Below are 2,100 nucleotides of genomic sequence, written 5' to 3'. Positions count from 1 at the left end.
CCCCCTCTGTGTGGTTTTGTCCTCGTTAGGAGGAGCTTAAAGCTGTGGGATAATGAGCTGGGATTAGCAGGGATGGCAGGGGGTGAAGGTGGCTCAGCCGAGGGTGGGTTTGGGATAAAGTGCTCATTTAGGAGCAGGAGCTGGGGCTGAGCAGGGCAGTGTTGCTGTGAGCAGCCTCTGTTCAGCCCTGGGGCAGAAATGGCCTTTTTTTTTTATTTTCTTTTCCCCTGAATAAACTCCTTTCTGCCGGGCTGCACAAAGATGCGCTGTGTGCCGGGGCTGCTGCCAGGAAACTGCGCCTTGGCAGCTCCAGGAGAGGCTGGGGGGGCTCAGAATTCCTGTGGTTCCTCGGGAATCATCCCCAGGAACACGTCCTGCTCTGTCAGAGGTGCTGCTGCCGGGAATTCTGCGGGACAGGGGGTGGCTGAGCTGCAGGAAGGGCCCTGCGAGGCTCCGTGTCCCTGTGGGGAGAGCATTCCCAGCTTTCCCAGTTCTCCRGGAGCTTTGGCAGCTCCTGCCCAGCTCTGAAGGGAGGGAGAGAGGGAGGGAGGGTGAGAGGGAAGCAGCTCTGGCCCTACCCTGCTCTTCCTCCTGGCTGAGGCTGGCAGGGCCCTCTGGAGTCCCTCTGGATCTCCCCCAATCCCTCTGGAGCTCCCCCAATCCCTCTGGAGCTCTCCTGGTTCCTTTGGAGCTGCCTTGATCCCTCTGGAGCTCCCTGATCTCTCCGGAGCAGCTCAGTCCCTCTGGAGCAGCTCAGGATTCCAGCTGGATTCTCCAAGGATGGAGACTCCCCCATTTTCCAGGGCAAACCTCTCCTGGTGTCTGCAGACATCCAGAGGGACCTTCCCGTGTGTTCATGTCCAGACACCTCAGGAAGAACCAGGTTCTATCCCCTTGGCTCCCTGCTTTGGGGTTTTTTGGGTTTTTTTTCCCCTAAAGGCTTCTCCCTGCTCTGCTCAGGAGATCCCTGAGCTCTCCCAGCCTCTCCCTAGGGAGATTTTCCCTTCAGGATCCTGGTGATCCCTCTGGGCTCTCCCTGTCTGTGGCACTGGGAGCCCCAAAACCCCAAAACCAAGGAAAAAATCCTTTCCTGAAATCCAGGCTGCTTTGAGCTGCTCTGCCAGCTCCCTTGGGATGGTCTGAGTGTCATGGTTTGTGATGAATCAATTCCAAAGGATCCTGTTCTGGAGAGGATCCAGCTGGGAGCTGCCTGTCCCAATCCCAACCCCTCTGTCCCTCCCTACATTTCCCAGGAGGGATGAGCCCAGGGCTGAGTTTGGAGCTGTCCCAATCCCAACCCTTCCATCCCTCCCTACATTTCCCAGGAGGGATGAGCCCAGGGCCAAAGCTGGAGCTGATGCCCATGGGGACCTTCCCACAGCCCAGCGAGGTCACTCCAACCTCGGAACTGGGTTGATTTTTCCTGCTGTGATGGGAAAGCTAAACCTGGAGGGTTGATTCGTGTCTGGCTGGGAATTCTGTGCCTCTCAAGGCTCTGGTTTTGTTCCCTGCAGGCAATGGAGTACCAGGGCTGGGCTGACACCTTCTTCGTGGTGCAGTTTGCGCTGTCGTGTGTGATGGGGTAAGGATTGGGATGGGAGYGGGRCAGGCATCTCCATTCCATTAGTTGGGATTTTTGGTGCCTTATTGTTATTAAAAAATKATAATAAATCCATTAYTATTAAAAAATGATAATAAATCCTCAGTGCTGATAGGGACGCCCTCCTGAGAGTTGGGAATTCTCTCCCACCTTCCTTCAGTACGGGCTTAGCCAAAAAAAGTGGGATAAATCCTGCTGGAGAAAGGATGGGAATGGATGATGGAATCCTGGAGTGGTTTGGGGTGGGAGRCACCTTAAACTGACCTCGTTCCCCTTTCATGACCAGAAGGAGGTGATTCCCGAGGCCTTTTCCTGACGTTGGCTCTTCCCCACAGGTTTATTTTGATGTATTCCACGGTTCTTTGCACTCAGTATAACTCTGCTCTTACAACTACAATAGTTGGCTGCATTAAGGTGAGTGAGTGGCATTCCCTGTTCCCAGAAAAGCAGGAATTATTCCTTGGGAATTGCATGGACCCAGTTACTGCAGCCCCCACACC

At 54.7% G+C, this 2,100-nt stretch overlaps 1 protein-coding gene across 1 annotated transcript in view; it reads left to right on the top strand.

Annotated features, from left to right (window-relative positions):
- The window catches only part of SLC35D1 (solute carrier family 35 member D1), a gene marked incomplete at its 5' end in the record, with an annotated part of 6,809 nt that overhangs the window by 2,122 nt on the left and 2,587 nt on the right, over window positions 1-2,100 (top strand). The window contains 2 exons of the mRNA XM_057386936.1: window positions 1,453-1,582; window positions 1,936-2,014. Coding sequence (XP_057242919.1) covers window positions 1,453-1,582; window positions 1,936-2,014 — 209 coding nt within the window. The remainder of the gene's footprint in view (window positions 1-1,452; window positions 1,583-1,935; window positions 2,015-2,100) is intronic.

This window comes from Malurus melanocephalus, unplaced genomic scaffold (assembly GCF_030028575.1).
Source record: "Malurus melanocephalus ecotype Western Australia unplaced genomic scaffold, MMel_1.1 scaffold_1101, whole genome shotgun sequence".
NCBI classification, from domain to species: domain Eukaryota; kingdom Metazoa; phylum Chordata; class Aves; order Passeriformes; family Maluridae; genus Malurus; species Malurus melanocephalus.
This window is presented reverse-complemented; position numbering and strand designations above follow the sequence as displayed.